Source organism: Syngnathus floridae, chromosome 9 (genome assembly GCF_059516105.1).
Source record: "Syngnathus floridae isolate MCC-2025c chromosome 9, RoL_Sflo_1.0, whole genome shotgun sequence".
Lineage (NCBI taxonomy): Eukaryota > Metazoa > Chordata > Actinopteri > Syngnathiformes > Syngnathidae > Syngnathus > Syngnathus floridae.
This window is the reverse complement of record NC_142421.1, coordinates 7,196,661-7,217,429: the sequence shown is the minus strand read 5'-3', so window position 1 is coordinate 7,217,429 and position 20,769 is coordinate 7,196,661. Positions and strand designations below refer to the sequence as shown.

Genomic DNA, 20,769 nt, shown 5'->3' with positions numbered 1-20,769 from the left:
TAGAGAGGAAAGGTGGTTATGTGCCGCCATCATTTATGCTTACAAGTGCTCTCCTGTGAAAAATAAATCCTTGCTAAATAAAACCTCCATATTTGGTTTTGAGCAGTGTATTCAGAGTTATGATCTATGATAGAGTACAGTGGAGGTTTTCATGGCAATGCTTGAAATTAAATTGGTCTTTTTATGCCGCATGGCTCAAAAATTCAAGAGGGGAAAAAATATCACAAGATGATAGAAAATAATGAATTTCATTCGGCACTAAGTCTTCCCGTAGTGCAAGAGACAATTTTCTATGACTGGAATGGGAGCAGATTTTAGCAAGGGAAAAGAAGTGGAAAATCTTGTTCATGTAGTGCTATGTGAGGGCTAATCTGACTGACAGGTGAGTGTGTCAGGGCTTAACGCTAGATCAGGGAAATGCACTGCAGTATTATGCAGGAGAGAATAAGGGAAATTCAATATGAATAAAATGCATATCCCATGTGTGTTTGTGTGTATAATATGCATCGATGTAAAAAATAAAAGAATCAAATCACTGAATGATTAAAATGATATATTTATAGTTTTTGTTACATTACGAAAAGTTACTGTGTGTTAGATAATGACTCATTCATTTTGTTATTTTTTATATGAATCAAAATTGGGAACTGAAAATTGACAATGGAATCCAATTGGGGGTTGAGTGGATCGTATTACATAGTATACATACATATACAAAGTATATATATACATATGTATACATACACTACATACAAATATACAAATGCAGTATGAATGCATGAATACTCCTATAGGAATCTACACAATTTATTGCCCCTTACTGCCTAGGATGGTCAAATATAACCATATAAAGTGAAAAAAGCAGAGCCAAACCTAAGATGGCAGGATATTGAATAGCACAGTGGAGACACAGGGGGTAGAAATGAATCATGTAAAAACATCAGAATGGGCTTTTGGAGTTATGTAAAATGACAAATGAGTTCATCTGAAAGCATTTTTCTTGGCAAAGTTTGTCTTGAACTGCTCCTTATACATGATTCTGCATAATGGGGTATGACAGCATAGCTATGACCAAATACAAGATATTTTGAAACTACAGCATGCCATTTCCATTTAGGCTATAATATTTATTTTTATGGTATTTACTTTATTTTATTATCTTTTTCAAGATGCTAGCCAATTAAGCAGATTAAACATATTAACAGCAATGCTTCAAACAGCAGGCAGGTACATTAAGGGGTATTTCTGAAGTTCATTTTTTATTTTATTTTAGGTGTATTTTCCCCCTGCTTAGTGAGGTTAGAGGTGAGAAGTCACTGAGAGAATAGACCTTGAGCTGGTAGCGGCCCATCATTTCAGGTACTTCATCACCGTTTGCTGCAAACGTGACAGCAGGAAGCTAAACCTCCACAACAATGTTGACCTCAATGTGATATATTTACACTACTAGAGGTCACAGACACTTCCTAAATAGGTAGATGTGTCCTCCACATGTTTCATCTCAACCTTTAGCTTTATACAAGTCATAGTAAGACACCATTGCCCTTGTTGGGCTTCCAGTGAGAATTGTATCAAGATTCTATAAAGTTTATATACAAAGATATATATTGAAAACAAAATACCAAATAAAAACACACTTTTCTTGACTTTGGAAGTTATCTCACCTGTGAATCCTTCTGGGCATTTGCACATGTACTGTGGAGGAGACGACATCTGGCTCGTTGTAATACATGTGGCTCCATTCAAGCATCTGTTGGGTTTTATCAGGCAGGCATCGCTCACGTATTGACAAAACTCTCCCATCCATCCTGGGGTACAGATACACTGCAGCAAAACCGCAGCGTAGGTCAATTTGACACGGTGTGCTACTCATCAATCTCGTTCCATTTTACCACACTGGATTTGAGCACACTGGTGACAGTAAAGTACTTCATCTCCAGTAGGAACTTGACACTTATGAGTCTGGAGGTGGGGTGGGAATTTTTGAACAATAAGCAACCATAACGATGACATCACAATGCAGTTTTTGCAAGTTACATTTTACTATATCAATGTGATTCAAAATAGAAAAACTTGAAGATACTACATTTTGTATGTACTAACTTTAAACACACCTCACATTATCAATTTTGGGGATCAGTGTGTGCGAACGAGACATCAACATGGACGTCGTAGTTCATTCTCTCTAATGTCTAATGAAACAAGACCGATAATAATTAGAAGATTTGGGGTCATCACAAATGAGTCTTGGGTGTCATGAAAATACAGATGTTTGTGACAAGTGCGCAAAGAAAGGCAAATTAAAGCGGAACGTTTCCTGTCAAGCAATGAATTCACATTTAATGATTTATTGCTGTAGAATTATGAGTATCATGTACTATTCTGCTTGCTCGCTCCAATTAATGATATCTTTTTGTGAGCAATCATACAGTGTATGAGCCAGATATGGAACGACTTTTGAACAAATATGTGACATACGGATGTTGTGTGTGGGTGTTAAAAGCCAGAGACACTAAAGACTGTTTTTATTAACTTCCCATATTCATCTGAGAAATGTCACGAATGTGCAAAGCTAATTTGAAGCATCTGTCACAATCAAACTAATCAATGTCGTATTAGAGATTCTCACATGATCCTTCCAGGTGCAACATGAGACATATTTCCGAGGCCTCAGAGTATTTGATTATGACCGAGACATTGAATTACTCACCTGATATCCGGCAATTATACTCAAACACAATCCCTCATTTAGACAGTTGATATTGAGCAGGCGGCAGTAGTCAATTACTTCTCCACAATTCTTCCCCGCAAAGCCCCGCAGACATCTGTTGAAAGGAAGCGTGTGTCAGAAAATCATTTCACCCTAAGCCTCAGGCGCTAACATGCTTTATTTCTACACCATGTCTGGACTCATATTTTTTTTCTATTTTGTTGTACAGATGAAAGAATTTGTCAGTCTGCCTCTAAAAAGATAATATTGCACATTTCTATATGTACGTACAACTTCATGGTATGAAATCCAGATGGATTCAGATCATATAAGTGCTGAAGTGGTCATTGTGTGTATATCTTCAATTCCATGTTATTAAAATTAATGTGTAATGTAATCTGGCATGTAAACACTACACACACCAAGAGAAAAATACTCTCATAATCTGAATGAACTGCGTGCACTGAAGTCATTTGAATCCACCACGACACTATCAGTGACCCGGATTAAAATAATGACTGTATTTTTTTCTACATTTGCGTTCGTTCCCTTTTAGTAAAATCAGCTCCTACTTTACTAATTTTACAAGACGTGTTCCCTCCTCATAAAGTTATCCATTTTGCTTGAAAATGTACAGTATTATCCAATGGCACTGCAAAGAAGTATTAATCACTAAACTGAATATGCTGCCGGTGGAACAATAAGGTTTCAGTTCGATAAGTATCTACCAAGCACTGGTGAGGAGAATGAAATAATATAATCTACAAGACGAATGTAATACAGAAGAAGAATCTTATCTACAAGAACATTATAATCTTAAAGAACAATGTGTTACGAGGTGAAAGACACTTTTCAAAACCACATTATGTCAGTTACTATTATATTGTTCTCAAAAGATTGAGTATTGAAAGAGCTTTACATTTATTAGTTGTTAAAAAAAGTTAAACACTCAATTTTGTTCAGAAAGTGATAATTTTAGAACACATTCTTTATCCACTTTAAAATAATTATAACACTATTTTGTGTGGCCTTCTCATTTCCTGATATGAATTCAGAAAACGATTATTCAGTGTTGTCTTGAGATTTGAGTAAATGTGTTATGTGCCCATAGTCTTAATTCAACACACTTGTATCTCACACCATCTTTCCCCTCTGAAATGAATGAAAATGCCATAACTGTAATTCATTCCAGTCCTTCCCCAAAAATGTACGAGTTTTTATAAGAGAATGTATACGTTATAAAAACTGAGTAATAACGTAATTAGCCTTTTCCAATCATTATTAGAAAATAGTAAGAGTATGAGGAGCTGCTCTATGCCAAAAATGTCAGGGCAGATTTTTTTTTTTGCTCCATCCACCCCTGGCTACAGCTTTAGTTCTTCCAAAATTGCCAGAGGATGCACATTTTGTAGCTATTGATTAAACAATTTGATGCTCAGTTGAATGTCAAAATAAACAACAGTGCCATGTTTGTCGTTAAAAAGAACGATATTAACTTGTGAAATGGCACACTTAGTGATATTTAGTTCACTTGGGGAAATAATGGAAAATAACAGGGCAGATAAATAAAATCAGAATGACTTTAAGGACACAGGCAGGACATTTTTTTTAGCAAGCAAGTGTTATAGCTTTATTTTAAAACATATTTTGAATATCACCACAGGAGGCTAATTTGACAATTCAAGTGAAAAAGTGTGTTCACGTTGAAGGGTGGTGACGAAATGTGATCAAACTGTATCTAGCCTGTGTATATTTCCAGTCAGTCAAAAAGAAAGAACAGTCAGCTTGAGATCCTTGTGTGTGTTTTATGTTTTTTACCTGCACACATAATCATGTCCCCTGGACACACAGGTGGCATTATTGAGGCACGGTGATGGGTTGCACACATTACGCTGCCCTCTCGTGCATGCTGGGACCACTTCACCATCTGCACACACACATTCAGAGGCCTGCACATAGGGCCAGAACAAACCAGGTCATGTGAAAACGGCTGGATTTCACACATGACTGAAAGCTAGCTTTTTCTCAAATGGTGAAATTGTACTGTTATTCTTAGAGTGAATTCCAAAATTGGTCTTTGTTCTTTCAAATGGGATTAAGTGGAAGCTAATAATTTAACTTCTTTTGCCTATTCAAACACTCCCCAACTCAAATGCTGCTAACTTTATTAATACCAAGGCCACATACCGACTTTCAAACAGAAGCAAAAAACAAACAAAAGGTAAGTGTGCTGAAAAAAAAGTGCATCACTGGGAATAGGAACAGGAGCCAGAAACCCCAAACCACCTCTGTCTTTGCACGTCTATATTTCCTATTGAAAAAAAATAAAATAAATAGAGCACATTTGAAATATGTGCTATCATTGAATCAAATTGCTGCAACCATTCTTTCCCTTTGTTCATCTTCAGTAGCAAGTATTAATTGCTGCTCATGTCTTTAGAATAAAGCCTTTTGATCCTATTTCAAGAGACTATATTCATTTTCATGTGCTATAGAAAACAAATAAAGGAAATTGGGTCCTCACATGCTCTGCACTGCAAATTTGATTCTGCTGACAAGCATTTGACAAGCAATCAACGGCGGCTGCAGAGTCGCAGTAGAGGCCCCTGAAGCTTTCAGGACAATGGCAGACCAGACCTGTGGGAGTCTCTTCACATGTGCCTCCATTTCTGCATGGATTTGGATCACAACTAGATTTTCTTTCACAAGGCAGGTCTGCAAAACAGAACACATGATGTTTACGATGTTGTCACGTCAGCTATTTGTGCTGTTTTTGTATTTTTATTTTTTTAAGCTGGATAGAAAAACATGGAAAATGATGATGACGTGAAAAGCACGACAAATGCATTTGTCTGGGATTGTTGATCTGTGACTGCATGCGATAAAGTCAGGTGAACAAGTGAGCATTTGGGTCAGCGTCAACGTGAGCCGTCCTGTGTTGTAATTCACTGCACCGCTAAACACCAACAAGCATTTTTCTTTCCTTAAAATTTTATAGTTTTAGTTTTAAGACATTGTGATGTTTTATTTATCATTCTAAATGATGATTGTGCCAAAAGTCAGATTGAATAGGCTCCAAGTCAGCCACTACCCCAATGAGGACAAGCAGTATAGAAAATAGACATGTGTGCACAGTGGCATACAAAGGACAAACTTAGTTTCAAGGTGAGACTAATTTAATTTTGATGTCCATGCTGAGACTTTTCATGTTTCTCTTTCTAGACACTTATCTTTGCAGGGAATCTTTCCATGCACATTTCCTAAAATCCATCCGCTGCCATACAAGTGCCCCTGTCCCAGAGGCAACTCATGGTAACCTCTGTGGCAATCAATCTTCTTGTATTTATCTTCAGGTCTTGCTTGAGCCACAGATCATTTTGCACTCCATAAACTGAGTTTCCTTTACAGTCTTCACACATAGCCTCTTCTACAATAAATAACTTGACATAAATTTTAGTATATAGTACTTGCTCGAAGGTGTCATTTTTTTTTCTTCTTCGGATTTCATTTTGGGAGAGGTCATTCATTGAAATACATGACCAACTATGTTTGTTGCCTTTTAAAGGGCATATTACATACCCTCATGAATGCAGTGTTTAACTGTGGAAATTCACTATAAAAGCATCTCTGTTTAGTATAATTAAATTGGTTAACAGGGGTGATGACTGCATACTTGATACTAATTATATTTTGCTGCCAACAAAATGAAACTGAGATAAAGACAATCAACATCTCAGTAAAATAAAAATGGACTAATAGGGATGATAGGTAATATTTAAATCAGATAGTCCAGATGTAAAGCAGAGGACAGTCAAAACAAAAAGAAATCTCATCTCACACATCCCACGAGCTTGGCTCATTATTCTGTGCACATAGACTTTGGCCTACGAGGGCAACCGCCAATGGAGAAGGCAACATCCAGCTTCTTGCTTGATTAATGAAGAAACTGCAGCAGAAAGGGGGAGGAGGAGGAAGCAAATGCTCCAAAGTACTCCCTAGAAGCTGATGGGACAGCAGGGACACATGACTATGGAAAAGCACCCTGAGGAGTCGACACGCTAGAGACATTAGCAAGTACGCCCCCCTAAATAGTTTGCTATCCCACAAAAGCAGAGAATATTAAAAGGAAAACATACAATGCTACGTACACAAAGGTTTTGTATCATGTTTAGTTGATCTGCCAATATTTACAGGGTAGTCACAATTTCCCAAGCATTGATTTATTTGGAGGTTTACGCATGTGATAAAATGCACGCCATTTACTCGATAAGCAGCAATTCAAAAGGGGAGAATGATATTTTTTTTTCCCCCTAGCCGAACAAACATGCTGGACGTAAAAATGTTTTTCTTACAGTCAGGAGTGATAACATAACACCATGTGGTACAAAAACATTAAACCGTTGGATGTACATTTAAACATTTAGAAAATACCCTTGTGTTAAGAAAATTTTCACCTTCAGTGCATTTTAATAGTTGCATCGTATAGAAGTATTTCCAATATTTTGATTCCTCTTTTCAAAGAGGTGGCCCTGAATGATAATCATTGTTTAAATTATTTTATGATAGTAAATGTCATTTGACTCTGTACGAAATGTGTAGGCATCTGCCTCAGTTTCAATTGCAGTAAAAAAAAACTCCCTGTTCGTCCGCCCCGCTTAACTACCTGGTAAAAATATTATAGACATATTTACATTACATTTCACTCCCATTCATTTGAATCAAGAAAATGAAGAACTCATAAAGAATTTTAAAGGAGTGTTAAGCCGCATTGATGTAAGACCTTGCATAGGTTCATCATATTGGGGAGTTAAATCATAACTGAATTTACACGAGCCAGCCAATATTTAAAAACTCAGATTAATATCAAACTTGTGATATAATACCATCAGCAGGAACAATGTAATATAAATGACATTTTAATTAGTAGCTGTAAACCCGTGTTTTATAAACTACGTCACGCTCCGTTAGCCAGCAGCTATTCATGGCTTTTTTACAGCCATATATGAGCAGTCGTAACGCTGACTTCTGAAGTGTTTGATTTAAAGTGGCTGCTGCAATTATGATGACAAATACAGTACTAAGTAGGTTCAAGTTTAAAGCCTGGAAGGAAACGCTGGTCTTGGACAGAAGGTTTTCAGATTTGACCTTTTCCAGAGAGAGAGGCTTTTGAGGTGAGTGACATGGTGTAATATTTGCTAAAATGCCTACCTGACAATTCTGCACCACAGGTGCACGCATAGGAGTTTGACGACACTTGAACGCACGTCCCTTTTGTACATACTCTGTCGCAGTTTTCCTTGCCGATAACTTCTGAGCAGGTTGTTCCTAAAAGGACGAGAAAACAGGAGCTGGAGATATTAATATATTCCTCCATATACAAATCTTTATACAAAATGTCAGCGCTAGTGATTATGCAGACTCAAAGAGTACACATTGGCAATAAATACAAATATGTTATTTTAAAAGCAAGTTATTTATCATTAGTTTTGTTTGCTTTGCATTTGACAATTGATCTGATAAGAGCTCAACGCTGATTAAACTGATAAATAAATCAGTGGACTGGAGGAAGGCATACACTAGAATTTAAGTGAAAAATTGTCTCACTAACTTCCTTGTGCATATTTAAGTTGATTTTTCTATTGTTATTATATTTTATTGATCCCTGAAGGTAAATTCTCTTGCACTGAGAAGAGACATCAGAATGAGGGGGCTGCACAACCGTGTCATGACCCTGAGTATTTGGAAGTTCAGATTCTTGCTCAAAGCCTTCTCTGCAGTTCATCTATCAAGTGCATTGGGTCTTGAACCTGCTACTCTTAACTCCAAAAGTTCATACGCGTTGTGCTACTGCTTCCCCTATTATTCTGTTCTAATTCTGCTCGTCAAGCAAGATTTTTTGAAACATATTCATATGTAGATATCTGTAGTCTGAATTTAAAACCAAAATCATGACATACAGTAGCTGCAACTGGAGCTGTACGGCAAACGGTTGCAGTTTGTCGATGATGAAAAAGAAAAGAGCAAATTAGGTGCAACAGAAGCTGTTCTCTAAATAGACATTTTCACCACCCCATAAGAAAACTTTGCTTGAGCCAAGGCCTTTTATTTTTGTTAGCAGCCAGTTGCTGACTTTTCATCCAATTTGGTGAGATTATCCTCAAAACCTGTTTCATTCCCACATTCACTGTTTAATGTTGTTGCATAAATTTGAAAGCCAACAGAATAAAACAAAACAACAAGGTGATCAAAAAGCATCAGTTGGATAAATGCAGGCAGAATGAAATGGACATAAATTGTATAGTAATGATTGCCAATTTACGTAGGTTTAATTAAAGCTGTTAATGAATTAAATGTTTTTTCAAAGCCAGCTGCTTTACCTGTAAAATGCGGAGGACACAGACATTTGTACGTTCTGTGGTTCAGTTCTGCAGAGCCGTTGCTCAAACACACTCCTTTGTTTTTACAAGGATTATCCAAACAAGGGTCAAATTTTTCACAAAACCTCCCGGAGTAGTGGCGATGACATCGGCATGAGTATGTGTCTTCCAAATTGTCCGTTTGACAAATACCCTTTCCAGAACAAAGAGGAAGCAGAGGGGAGGCTTGGCAAAGTTGCGTCTTGACCAGTACGTTGAGCCTCAAACCGTGCTTACACAGCTGGGTATCATCGTCATGCAGACCAATGAAGTAGCGGTGACCCGGCTCGAGCCACTTGCTATCCACTTCTTCACTTCTATTTATGTGTTGAGGGAAAATCAACTGGTCCCTTGCGAGCCCGCTCGTGGAACAACTCTCAAAATTGTCCTTAGACACGTTGAGAAGCCTGACACCGTATGACATCAGTGTCTCATCGGGGACGAGCAACAGTTTGTCCCCTAGCTGCAACTGAAGTGGGCAAATCTGCGGGAGGTTAACTGGTGCATTCAAATCATCTCTACCAGAACCCCAACATTCTTTAATACTACCACACATATTCTCCATGAGAGTCCAGTTCATTTGAATGATGATTTGGTCCTGGTGCCACTCAAGTGCAACATTTTTTTTGCAAGTGGTTAGGCAGAAGCTCATGTGGAGCAAGCAGCTCACATAGATGGAAGTCAAGGAAAATGTTGAAGTCTTCATGTTGCTTCTTTTCTCCGATTCTAGGAAAGAAGTGGCGCCAAGGAATACCTGGGGGACAATGACACAGCTTTGAATTAATCATGTGTAGATGACACCTCTTGCAATTATTCATCCAAATATTGACACTCTTATTCACACCTAAGGGTTATTTGGCGTCAAATAAACTATCATGCACGCCCAGGCTCACTTCTAGAGATGGCCATCCACGGCAGCCTCAAATTAGAGTGGCTGCTCCTTGAGTTTAAGAGCAGCCAGTAGAGGTGACTCAGAAATCAATTTGGTGCCTCTTGGACAGCATCCAGGCATCTGCAACTGGGATAAGACCACAGGCAAGATTGCTGGAGGAACTGTCTCACAACCAGCCTCAGAACAAAAACAATCTTCCTCCAGTGGAACTAGAGGTCAGACACAGGTACTATATCTTGACATACGAGTATCTAAACGCAACCAGTATCACCTAATGTTAAAAATCAATCCTCATTTCAAATTGGCAGGCATGTGGATTTTCTTTTCTGTCAATGTTGAGGCTAATTCAAAAACACAATGGCAATATCCATTGATAGAGGAATCATTTGCTGCATTTTTGATCGTGTGTGTGTGTTCGTGTGCGTGTGTGTGTGTGCGTGTGTGTGTGTGTGTGTGTGTGTGTGTGTGTGTGTGTGCGTTTAATCTTAGAATTTCTGTTATTTGGTGGAATTTCCCCAAAATTAGAGTTTTGATGCTTAGTCACAATTTAACATCTCTGCATTGTTGGCCCATAAAAGCAAGAGCTTTATTTGAGCATTGGTGCAATTTATTTGAGTGGGGTTACAGAAAAACTGATTTCCTGAAGTGGAAGATTATCAACCACACCTTAGACTGATTCACTGTGATTTTGCAGGCCTTCTCTGACTGTTGTCATTATCTTTCTTAAGTGCAAGTGGGTTCTTGTTTGCAACACTTGCTATTCTCGCTCTCATTCGCACAACCAAGCAAATCAGACCAATAGGACACAGTGTTGGCCATATTGTTTGTTTAATATGAGAGCTTTGCATAGATTAAACATGTTAGGGTCTGTGTTTCAGTTTGAGATCACAGCAAAATCAAACAAATGAAAAATCAAATACTGTATAGCAAGTAAATAGATCATTCAGTGAATGATTTTTTCATGTCAACTGACCTTAACTTCAAGAGTTCACCCAAGGTCAAAGTTCACAAGTTGAAATGTTATTATTTTGTCATTTCAGCCTAATCTCTGAAGTGAACAAACTATAGGGTTGTCCTGATATGATCACCATTGGCCCTCATTTATTTCAGATCACCATTTTTCAGCTGACTGGTATCAGTGCAATGCTTGCTGCAAATGGGGTCATTAAATTAATAATGATGCTCTATCGAGTGTTTGCCACACACTTGTTTGTAGAAGCACTAAACAAAAATTGAGCAGTAATCTTGGATCAAAGCTATCAAGTGGATCACAGTGAAAAAGATCCCTAACCGTAACCCTAATTCAAAACAAGGCAACTGTTATATAAAGGCTCTATTTTTTTTGTAAGACCAACACGAAAATACATGAATAACAGGAATAGTGCCTTTCTGAGGATTCATAGGGTGGTTTCTTCAGCTTTTCATGCGGAGTTGTTATCCGAGTGCATTCAATATAGTGCCGCTGACCACCAAGCGTGTCTTAGCAGCTTCAGCTGATCTAACATTTCTGCAAAGAGTGACAATGCCAGATAAAATATTCCTTCTCTGCACCATCTGTGCCTGAACCGCAGTCTCTGGCTGGAAGATGAGTTAACGCAGACTACACAGTGTTTTACCCCTCAGGCCATTTTCATATGCGCTCAACATATAACAAAAAGTGTCAATGACTCCTTAAAAAATGCTGACAGTGGAACTGCAGAAAAGTGAAGAATAAAATAAAGAGCATTGTCAAAAAGGCTGTGAATCATGTGTGCCACGTGTAAGGAGCACGCTATTTTTTAATCAAAGGAATTGATCGATTTTTGTTAAACTATAACACGATATAATAAGGCTGTGAAAGCCTTACTCACATGTTTGGATTTTAGTTCTTGGCAATGCAAGAACTCAGAAAGTTTTAATGCAATTTTCCAAGATTTCAACGTGTTTTTCTGCCCCACTTTTTCAGCACTCTACCCAAAAATGAGTGTGTTTGTGAAAAGGCCAGGTTGATTAGACTATTTCACCAGACTAGGCAGTATGATTCTGTGTACTCAATTAAACACCTGTAGTCATCACGCAGGAGCGCAACCTGTGCCAACGGGTAATTTTTGTCTCGGGTTGGCTTTGCTCGTGTTAAATATAGTTCTCCGCTTCATTTGTAATTTAAATTTACAAACTAGTCAAAAGGAATGAGAACAGTTAAATTTTAGTTTCACAGATTTCAAATTTTGGAGGATCAAACGATCATTGTGAATAGCATACATAACTTTTTATTAGAATAAAAAACAAAGTTTCACAATCGAGACGAAATGATAGGATTTGAGCATTCTTGAACTCTAAAACGAAAAGGAAACCAAAACATGACATGCCGAGATGGAATGTAATGGCATTTATGGTCGACCAGGGGCTGAACCCTCGTAGCCCTTTGAGCCTCCACTACTCATTAGCCCCTTCTGCCAAAGGCCAACAATGGATACCATGACAAATCATGAAAAAAAATTGTGAATAATTTATTGCAGAGAGAAAAAACTACGTTTTAGGCCAACCGTGCTCATGATGTCACCCAGCATTATTCTCAATGACTTAAGATGTTTGCTTGAGAACAAAGCTGCCCAAAACATCAGTGAAGCAACAGAAAAATGCCAGCAGGTGGTTGTGCTGAAGAGCACGATGGAGCAAGCTGCTTGGACATATGTTAGGGTCTGATCAATCCACCACTGCATTGCACAGATGAGGCTCTGAGACCCTCGGTTTACAGTATAATTGATGATGTGTCCGAGCTGCATCCATTGGGTGCATTTTTTTTTTAAGATTTAAGATTTTTTTTAAGATATATATACATATTTTTAAGATTACATATAGCATAAGTGAAATTTTAATATCTGATGGAGCAAATTAAATCCAAGGGCCCCTCAGGTGCTTATTAATTATTTGCACCAGTACTCTTTTCCCTGTTAACGGGAGTAAATGATGAATTTAATATTAAATTTAGTACATTTGTAGATTAATTGAATCCTAAAACGTATGATGGGTTTTTAAAACCATTATATTTTTTTAACAATATTAATTCAAGAAATCCCGTTGAGGCAAACAAAAGTGGCTTTAAAAACAATATTTACAAATCATACAACAGAATATAGCAGGAGCAAATCTACTGCACATATCCACAAGCTGACCATGGCAGCAATCCAACGACTCCAACAAACGAGCGTGAGCTGGGACGCAAAGAAGTCACTTTTATAACCCCATGCACAGTGACATCAAACTGACAAGCAGTATGAGTAATCGATGAATGCCAGAAAAGAGAGACTGTGACCAGAACAAAAATGATTTTTTTTTTCAATATCTAGCAAAATAAGGACAAAGAATCAAAGAAAATGGTAATCAAAGATAAATTCGACTGGGACTCTAATAACCACAATCAATAGCCCTAAATGCATTAATTATGTAAGATGTCAATCCATGAAATCATACTGTTGGATAGTATCTAAACAAAGAGACCGAAGGTCAATACCATGATGTCTTAAAGATATTGGTATTGATCGAGATTAAACTGGTCCACATAGAGGAATAGCTCTAGTAATAAGGGCCATGGGGGTCAGAAGCAAGGTCAGGAATGTGAGAGTCAAGTAATTGTCTCCTCTCAGTTTGATGCTTTCATTAGGACTCCAGCATCCCAGGATGCCTAACACATAGGTGCACAGAGAGCAACTGATCAAGGGAGGCAGCGTAAATCCTCTCCTGACCGATGACACCGTAAGGAAGACACATTATCACATTTAATTAGACAGATAACAAATCACTTGTTGTCTTGTTGTTAGGCTTTGACAAAAGACGGCAATCGATTCAAATTGATATTTAAGTGATTTGTGTAAAACCTCAAATTTGAATTTGAACATTTTTGTAAATCTAGATTTAAGATGAGTGCATAAGTACACAAGTCTCAATTTATTAGAACAGTTATTAAAATAAATACTCTGAGTATCGCTAATATGGACAAACTAGAACAATACATTTGGTGAGCTAAGCATCATGAGGCTGCAGCCTGTGTCACACTGAAGATCACACAGTGACACCAAAGTTATTGTCAATACATTCTACTGCTGAGTCACATTAAAGGTGAGTGACACATTAGTCACAGGAAACAACATTTCACAGTGAGTAAATAGTGCCATTGCTCTTCCGAAAAGCATCTATAAAAAAAAAAGACATTTTGACAGTGGATCAGTTTGAAATATGGCAGAGAGTAATGGAACAAGAGAGAACAGTTACAACAAGCTGTGACAAAAATGATTGCAGGCGACACTATTCAACTTCAGTGAACTTTGCTTTCTGTCACTGGCAAAGATACATTTGTTGTTTTAAGTTTGAAAATCAATTGAAAAGTGTGACTGGCAAAGGTCAGGACTGACATTCCATAATGTGACTTGACCAGCAAATATGTGGCATTCAAATCAGAGAGGTTCTTGCGCCTACAAAGGTGAATAATTCCCATCATTCCAAATAATTAGGATAGCTTTTTAAAGCTGGAGCGGCAAATGTCTAAATAATAAAATGTGTTTAGTCCATGGAGTGAAACAAAAGTGCAAAAATCAAACTATGCTTGTGTGGAATTTCGTTCTATGAGTCACAATAACATGATTAGGTCTTTGACTTCCAGCTGTACTTTCTTGTTTGTTTCTTTTTCAAACCTTTCTCAACTGCATGAAAAAATTCAAAGAGCTGCAGGTTTCCAAGGCTGTCCAAAAGACTTTTTGAACATTTGACTGATTTAAGCTTAGACCCCGAGCGACATAATTTCACCCGAAGCTCTGAATTCACCACATTGACTTTGTCTTTAACAGCAGTTCATTTTTGTTCGCGACATTATATTTTCAGTAGTCCCCTTGTTGTCACCTACTGTGCTTTCGGGTGAATTTGGGACTCTGGGCAAAGAGTCATTACAATTTAGAGTTTTGTTTTTTTCCTTTGGGTTAAATATATTATACATCTGTTTTTTTCAAACGCATACAACTTTTAAATCCCAGCATGAAAAATAAGCAGTCTTTGAGGCTGTACACTCACATAATCATGATCTAGTTTTTAAGGTTGTACACCAGAAAATTGCTTTGTGACTTTCAAACGACTCTGGGCACATTATTGCATCAATTACAGTCACAGTACAATCTTCAGTGTTTTTGCCAACTTTGTACTACCATTGGGTAGGGAATGTTCAGAAGTGGCACAGTTCATCATCATACATAACATTTAATTGCATAATGCAACTGAAATTATGATATGGCTCAGTTGGGTAAGAGCAAACTGTCCAGAAATCAAAACCAGTAAAATTGCTACTATTATTAAAAAACAACAACAAAAAAACTAAAGAAAATCTGTAATCTTCATTTTGTTTTCATATTTATATAAACTCTTCTGGGTTAATGGAAAATTATACGTTTAAAACATTAGCCCACATTTCTATAACATCTATCTAGCTGAATAATGTTTTTCAGCTGTCTATCCAGGTGTCCAGCACTGTAAGCCATAATTTGCCATGCAGTCAGTCTACTGGGTATAGCTGGGATACACTAATAATTTCATTTGGGCTTTTGCTGCACGAAATAGTGAGGTAACCGGAAATGAGAGTCTGAGCAATTCTGTTGGTGTTCCTTTGGCCTATGTCTAAAATAATTCACAGCAGTTACATTTTTATCACAACTCAAACATCTTCTTGTGCTGTTTATTGACATTTGAAAGGAAAAAGGGGGCAATTAACAGTAGAAATAAATAAGCGGATACTCTCATTTTCCTGATATGGTTAGTGCTCTGTCAATTTTGAACATTTTACCATTCTACGGCTATCTGCATCATGATCGAAACACGTTAAAACTGTTACTGATGGTGGAGGAGACACATTCCAACAATGTTTGTATCAGTTTGATTTGAAAGGAACTGAGCGTTTGGGAGCTACTTCTATTGAACTAATCTGGAGAAGGCTCTTGGTAATAAAAATAAGGTGTTCTTTAAACAACAGATTAGCAATAAACCCAGCCAAAATGTCTGTCTGGCCTCTTATTTTACAAATGCTAGGCCTAGGATTTAGCATGTCTGGGTAATCTGACTTGTAGGGCCATCTGCTAGTATATGCAGAGCACTCGTCTGCTTATTGTCATTTAGATGAAATCTTTACAGGTGGGAAGCATGCTCACCATTAGGTCCAAAAAGATCTTCGACCTCCCCGGCCAACCTGCAGCATCATTTTGTGGAGTTTCTTATTCAGAGCTGAGATGTGTCACTCCCCAGGGAATTGGACAGCTGAGCCATTTAGGAGAGCTCAGGATCAAACTGTTGCTAGGAGATGTGATCAGACGCTGAGGACTGGAGGCGTGCCTGCTTGTAGGGGAGAGACCCTATGGGGCGCAACAGGGCGGAGATACAGCCTGCCTGATTGATTATTCAATAATGCTTAACCAATTATTCAGCAGGCAAGCCAAGCCATTATCTTATGCAACATCTAAGTAAATGAAAATTTGTTTTTGGCATATATGGAGGGATTGGTGTTCAAAACAAATACAAATCGTGGACCATAAAAATAAACCAGATGATTGTTGCTGATATGGTTATGATTTGATTTAATCAGTTGATTGGCCTTATTGCTTTCTATATGATACACTCTTGGAAGTAAACACATTACATTTCATGCATGGTACATGCATTGGGTGTACTATACAAATGTATTGTTCTGTCCGAAAGATTCAACTAGTTAGTATAATCACACTTTTATAGTATTCGATTGGCAGTAATGAAACAATGTCTAGGATTAAATAAATAGATTAATGAAATGTGGAAGAGTAAAGTCTAAGCAAAGCTAACAAAAAATAAAAAGGATATACATTTTATTGCTCAGCTGTTTGGCAGGTTTCTGAAGGCAGGAAGAAAAATGACCCCTGCAGCAAAACAAAGATTTTTATGTAAAATTGCTGGTCTACCTTACATGTTATGTCACAAATCTTTCAGTACAATATAGTTTTCCAGAATTTAAACAAACAAACAAACAAGCAAACAAACAAACAAACAAACAAACAAACAAACAAACAAACAAACAAACAAGCAAACAAACACATGATATCAAAATACCACAACACAATTATCCTGCTGGCATGTACTGTAATCCAAAATAATATACTGATAAAACGAAGCTGTACACCTTTGTAGTAATTGTCGTTGCAGGCCTACCAATGGTACTACATTCATAAACTCAACAAATACTGGTACTGCTTCAAAACTTTAAACAACACTTTGACAACATTCCAATTTTGTGTCACTGAATTCTGAGGAACACTGTTTTTAGTCAACTCATCAAAAACCACAAAGCTCATTAAAGAACAACCATGTATATATATTTTTTGTTTAATTAGCAGGAACGTTTGACAAACGCAACTGTAACGTACTAATTAGGGAGCTTGGGAAATGCTGTCACTGCATATCTGTGCAAAGCCAGTATTTGTGTAGATCTACATTTAATATTTGTAATCCTATAAGGATCTTCTACTACTGATTATTAGTGAACAGACATCCCATCCAAGATGCCTGGTTATTTTTAGAAATATATGCAGTTGACCTAAAGAGATTAATATAAATTATTTATAGGTCATGTAAGTTTGAAATCCAACTCTTGCTGTCACAGAGCAAGCTTCTAACGTGCTCATATGAAGTTCACATTCAGTTTTTCTGAGGCTGCTTTGACAGCTGGTGTATGAGGGTTTTCTACAATGACCTATATTACTTTAAATGAAAAGTTACATGCACATCCCCCACCGCGCCACTGCAATCACTTTTCTACCAAGTGTTGCTGAGCAACAGTACGTATGAGTAGAGGGTTAAGGGCCTTACTACAGGACAATCTAGTGTCGAGGGATTGTTGAGGTGCAACCTGCTCATTTCACATGTCTAGACTAAATTACTCCACATGGACAGAGTTAAAAATTTAAAAAATGTGAATTTTTATCCAGTGAGTTTGTATTCAAATTCTTCATTTAGATAAATTGTTATTTTTGTATTTTATGAGTCTGTATGATTTATGTTTGATGACTGAACACTAACAATAATTTAAAAATCATTTTTGGGGAAGCCCTTCTCATCAAAATTCATGAATATAAAACATGTGACCTTAGCATTTGATATATTTTATCTCCAATGCTTATCCTGGTCAAAGACATTTAAACTGGTGAATTCAGTTTGCATCCCCCACTGTGGTTAGATTAATGAGTTGCCCTTTGGCTTGTAACGTTGGCAATATTTCCTGCAGCTTAAGGCCTCTTCATTAGGTGTAGAAATATTGACCTTTGCTGTTTTTTTCCTTATGAAAATGAATAACCCACAAAAGCAAGCATTTATCTGTATAGCAGTGGAAAATATTTGCATCGTATCGCCAAATCCTATGACTTTGTTATCTAAAAAATGTGCTCTCACAATTGTATATTGTCATGCCATACATCTTCACTTCAATCATTTCATCTTATTTTTTGAGCAGTATTTGCAATCATAGTCATCCAGGTGTTACATTTTCCTACATTACCACTTCAAGACATAACTTTCACCGTTGTGACCGTTTTGTTTTCAATTATGCAGTGCGTGCAACAATATTCGCTGAAGACAGTCAGTCCAAAGTCTTAAATCAAGAAAAAAAAAAACAGTGCAACACAAGCATAAAACTGACACACAGAATGTTAGCTAACCTTGATTTTATGCAAATTTACTTAATGATTCATTTTAGTCAAATTGTATGTATTATAACTGGGAAATTCTTAAGTCCTTATCCAATGATAAGTAGTTATTTGTAGTCCTTTGCAAGACATTGCCGCAGGTTAAAAAGTCTGTGGGCTTGAGGCTCTTTGTACTAGAATATGCTGACTCATCATCTTGTTAATCAAGCCCGCAGTTATGCACACAAAGTCAGCTGCATAGAGCCCGCTGAGAAATACCAGGATCCCTCTTGAATATAAATATAATGAGTTGTTGCACAAGTGCTCAGCGGCTGAATAATGAACTCAAGCTCACGTTTGTGTTCACTAAACATAAAGCAGTGAGCGTGCATTCCAAACAACATAATTGGAGAATGACAATCACAGTGCAGACACTGCACATATATAACTGATGATATAAATCGATACGAATGTTGTTGTTTTTGCACTACACCATCCCTTAGGTACTAAAACTATACTGAAAGAGAGACAATTCATGTATGAAATTCTGTCCTGAAAGGTGTGACAGAAAGAAATTACTACCATTGTAGGGAAAACATTGATTAACTAAAAAGTTATTGGATCATTGGGCACCAAGGCAGAGTTCCTGTGTTTTAGCCTACAAGGTGCTGTTCTAGAAGATTGGCGATATATTTCTTAACAAACTGGTGGTCATTCCTCACTCCACAGTATCATTTAAAACCAAGTCAAGCTTCGCCCCTTAAAATAATTTCCAGACGATGTCAATCACTGACTGACTGTCACTGAGACATGTCATCCATGCCCTAATAACTTGCCGTCTGGACAACTGCAACTGACCAGGGTGCCTGTCAAGGCCCTGGCCAGACTCCAGTCTGTCCAGAATTCTGCTGCCAGCGCTCTCACCCATTCAAAGCCCTGGCAGCGCATTATCCCCGCCCCCATGCAGGTCACTGGCTCGCAATCAAGTGCCGCTCAGTCTTTAACTTCTCTTCTGGCTCGCTCTTCATCCCAAACTGCAAACTGCAAGCATTTAGTGACAGAGCTTTCCGTGCCGCAGCCCCACTCCCTCGAAAACTCCCTCCAAATTTAAAGGAGAGATGCTGCATTTTTGACAGAAAATACGAACATACCATCTGTTCAACATATCAAGGAGTTTTCAACTACAATTCCTCACAATAAGCTGACCGAATTTAGATATTAGGGAGAATTGCTGAGATTCCCTTCATTGATTAAGTAAATAAGACAACGGTCTCAATGATGTGAAATATGGCAAATAAACACACAAATAACAACTGAAATGATGCATACTGCAATGCTAAAATCGTATATCATTGTCATCTAAATTTCAATTTCTTTGAACCCCAATCAATCACACTCACATGGAAAACACGGGCTGCATGATTACAATGCATTGGATTCATACTAGAATATGGAGGACGCTAGAAACAAGGACGCCCCGCCCTTTTCACTTCACCCTTGGGATTTAAATATTAAACATAAAGGATGGCAGATTATTAGACCCGTCACCTTGCCTTAAGCAATGATATTCTGTTTTTAACTGCACTCGAGAGCACCTGCTGTGTCACTTATTATTGTGATTTCAACCCCAAAATAAAGGTGTTTACGACCAAAATGATTGAAAGGACATCAAGTATATCTCCATGGAGAATTGGTTCATTATTTCTCCTTAGAAGTATGCTTGGATTTAGTTATTTGGCTTTAAAGTTCTGATGAAAAACAAATCTTGTTTACCTTCCTTTCGAATCTCGATTTTGAAAGAACGTCTCAAATGTCTATCTATCTATCTATCTATCTATCTATCTATCTATCTATCTATCTATCTATCTATCTATCTATCTATCTATCTATCTATCTATCTATCTATCTATGATTAAAAAAATCTACTTATAGTTTCGCTTATACTCATTACTATTTGTGACTTAACCATCATGATCTCTATGCAACACAGCAACAGCGGGCTGTGTCTTACTCATGCAGAAGCTGAATGTCAAGAAGCTATTTTAAGTTTCCCTACGCTACAAAGAACCAAAACTATGAGTGACCCCT

The 20,769-nt window shown here is 37.5% G+C and overlaps 1 protein-coding gene across 1 annotated transcript in view; it reads right to left on the bottom strand.

The window, feature by feature from the left end:
• The window catches only part of eys (EGF-like photoreceptor maintenance factor), a 103,928-nt gene extending 87,425 nt beyond the window's left edge, over positions 1-16,503 (bottom strand). The window contains exons 1-7 of the mRNA XM_088385080.1: positions 16,186-16,503; positions 9,088-9,880; positions 7,919-8,035; positions 5,235-5,425; positions 4,529-4,659; positions 2,711-2,825; positions 1,665-1,824 (exon numbers count right to left, since the gene is read on the bottom strand). Coding sequence (XP_088241206.1) covers positions 1,665-1,824; positions 2,711-2,825; positions 4,529-4,659; positions 5,235-5,425; positions 7,919-8,035; positions 9,088-9,880; positions 16,186-16,188 — 1,510 coding nt within the window. The 5' untranslated portion in view covers positions 16,189-16,503. The remainder of the gene's footprint in view (positions 1-1,664; positions 1,825-2,710; positions 2,826-4,528; positions 4,660-5,234; positions 5,426-7,918; positions 8,036-9,087; positions 9,881-16,185) is intronic.
• Between the last annotated feature and the right edge of the window lie 4,266 nt (positions 16,504-20,769).